At 44.9% G+C, this 3,034-nt stretch overlaps 1 protein-coding gene across 1 annotated transcript in view; it reads right to left on the bottom strand.

Moving 5' to 3' along the window:
* LOC118423232 overlaps positions 1-3,034 on the bottom strand; it is a 3,573-nt gene continuing 539 nt past the window's right edge. Inside the window, exon 2 of the mRNA XM_035831302.1 lies at positions 1-2,466. Within this exon, the coding sequence (XP_035687195.1) occupies positions 159-2,399 (2,241 nt within the window). The 5' untranslated portion in view covers positions 2,400-2,466 and the 3' untranslated portion in view covers positions 1-158. The remainder of the gene's footprint in view (positions 2,467-3,034) is intronic.

The following is a 3,034-nucleotide window of genomic DNA, read 5'->3' on the forward strand; positions in this document are numbered from 1 at the left end:
ACTATTTGTGAGCCATTGTTTATTCAACCTATTTCTATACTCTAGTATCAGATAATACTAGGTGCTTCGATACAGCAGTTACAACAGGTCTGTGTTTACAGGTTTTGAATATACGGGTTTTGGATACAATGTGTTTAGTAGCAAGTTGAGTCAATTGTTCATTTTGCATTCCCCTTCCTGGATGATACTGCCGGCCTAACTCTGTGCACATAGCAATGCCACTCCACCTTACTTCGGTTCTCAAACGTCTTCCCACAGATCTGGCACAAAAACACGAATGTCTCCCGTTTGATAACGCTGACGTGCTGCGAGAACATGTGACCGAAGAAGGACTGTTTCGTTATGAACTGTAGATGTTTGCACTCTGGAGACATGCAGCGGTGAGGTTTCCTGATGTAATCTCTGTGCCAGTGTGACATATGTGTGTGCGTGCTACTTGCAGTAAAAGTCTGACCACAAAACTCGCAAGTGATGTTTGCTTTGGGAGCGTGCGGGATCATGTACAAGCGTTGGATGGAGTCTGAGCTTATCTCGAAGTTCAAAATGTTTGGACTCTTCCGGATTTCTGGTGGAAGTTGAGTCAGCCAGTGCCAGGCTAAGTGGTCACGTGCCTCAGCAGCTGTGTACAGTTGGACCTTTGAACTTTGGATAGATTCAAAAGTGCACATGGTGCATTTAAACTGAGCCTTACTACCACTAGCATATTTGGACTTTAAATCCTTCCGCGGCCAACCCGGCTTCGGTTTCCCAGCGTCTGTTCGAAAGCTCACGGTCGGTTGCATGTGATGGTAGAAGTGCCACTCCAAGTCTGTTCTGTCACAAAACTGCATCGCACAAAACTTACACTTCAGATATGGCGATGGTGCCATTACTAAGTCACAGTGCGCCGCAAACATGTGGCGGAAAAGCTTGGCTTGATGGAACGTCGAGTATGATATCTTCTCGCACCCTGTCCCGCCACAGTTTCGGGTCTTGTTTTCCAAGTGAACTTTGGAAACGTGTCCCGCTCTACCATTCATAGTACTGAAGTTCGCATCACATAAACCACAATGATACCTACCGTCCACTTCGGAAAGAAATGTCCCAATGTAAATACCCTTCAGTAGATCCACCTCCTCGCGATTTATTTTCAATGTTTTCCCTTGCAGCTCTTCGGGAAGCCTACACTGGAAGTTGAACGATATCTGGCTACCCGGCCTGGTGTATTTCCTTGTTCCAAATTTACTAGGAAATATCTGCGTGCCAATCTTCGTAGTACTAGTAACTGCTGACTCAATCTTTTCGCTCGCTAACCACGGATGAAAGTGCAGGTAGAAGTGTTCTTCAGCTTCGGAGAGCGGCATCAGGACGGGCGGGCACGGTCTGTTGCTTTCCAAGGAACAAATCTTGCAGAAGTAGACGACTTCCCTACACTGGTGGTTCTCTAACAGAATCTTGCTGGCAAAAGTTGACGAGCAGAGATCACACATCATAGCTGTTTCATTGTTAGAGGCAACCTTACTTATCTCTGCATTGTCTTTTTCTTCACACTCCTGCTTCACAACTGTATTCCCTGGTGTGGTGACATTCCCTTGTTTTTGCCTTTTATTGGCACCAACAGCAGACTCTTGATGACCTCGTTTGACCTGTCCCAAGGACATGTGAAGGTCACATGATGTCCCGCTTCCTGCCTCTAATAAGGACAGATTGACATCCTCTTCATCTTCGTCCTTTGGTGACGACTGGGCGCCAATGTCAAGGTTTTTTTGTACCAAACTTGTTTGAGTTGTGTGGCTCTTGGTTTCCCTTACAGGCACAAGATGTGAAGATGTAACGGTCCACCTCTTGAATGGAGCTTGTTCTTCATCTTGGCCCTCTCCTCCAAATGATGGGATTTCAGTTTTACCATCTTCATTACCATCATCATGGCATTTTATTGCTTTACACAGAGGTGGGTCCTTATTGTCTTCCATAGTTTTTTGTATCATCTGCACACCATCTCTGCAAGGTCCGGCTCCACTGTCAGTGTTACGATGCACAGCAGAGTACAGCAGAGCACAGCTAAGGATAACATTATTCGGCTCCTCCTTAGGTTTGGCGCAAACAATTTCACACTTTTCTGATTCTGAACCCGGTTCTGATTTGACCTTCGGAAGCAGGGGGAAAGTAGACGAGGCACTTCGCTCACACTCTGCTTCTGTGGTACCTGTATTGTTTGTATTACTAGTTCTGTTAGGGTCGTCACGGAGAGACCTCTTTCCCAGGGTTGTCTCCGTACGTTGTCCTACTACAAAAGATGTGTTTTGAGCACAATGATTTGGGCCGTCAAAGTCAGGGTCATACGGTTCCTCCTTGATATTAAGGTTTTCTTCGTTCTTCTTTCTATCTGAGTTTTTACTGGGACACTCGACATCTGACATGTTTGCTAGAAACAAAAATCTTCAAGTTCGAGTCCAAAGCCAGGGAAGACGACAGGAATTCTCTGTCCTGAAAAAAAAAATGTATAAACTCAATGGACACAGCAATAAGATCCTCAAGTCAAAGTGTCGTGGTTAGAGCTACCCAGAGCTCCCAAATCTGTTAACTGGTATAACGTAATACTAACGAAGGACTTGCTGCATCATAAATGCATAACAATCAGTTGTATCCAGAGCGCCACAAAAGGGTTGCCCCATTTTTAAGGTTGTTTCAATGTTTGAGGTCGTTTGAGTTGTTTAGGCAGACCGCTGATGTATGGGGACAACAGGACAGTTTTGAAGCATTGGAACTAGGGCTGGGTATCGGTACAGCGTACCGGTACAAAACCGGTTTTTCTTATTGGACCGGTCCAGATAAATCGGACCTGAAAAAAATAGGTGGACCGGCTGTTGGACCGATTGGAAAATTATCAGATTATTTTATCAGGTATTCACACGTTTTGGCGCTTGCAGATGGAAGAAAATAACAAGAGTGAAGTAGAGTAGAGTTTATATTAATTTCTACCAAGTTTTACAGCCAATCGTACATGTGCAGCTAGCGTTGTAGGATTTTAAACGCCAGTTTTCCGTCTAATACT

Source organism: Branchiostoma floridae, chromosome 9, assembly GCF_000003815.2.
Source record: "Branchiostoma floridae strain S238N-H82 chromosome 9, Bfl_VNyyK, whole genome shotgun sequence".
Classification (NCBI taxonomy): Eukaryota; Metazoa; Chordata; class Leptocardii; order Amphioxiformes; family Branchiostomatidae; genus Branchiostoma; species Branchiostoma floridae.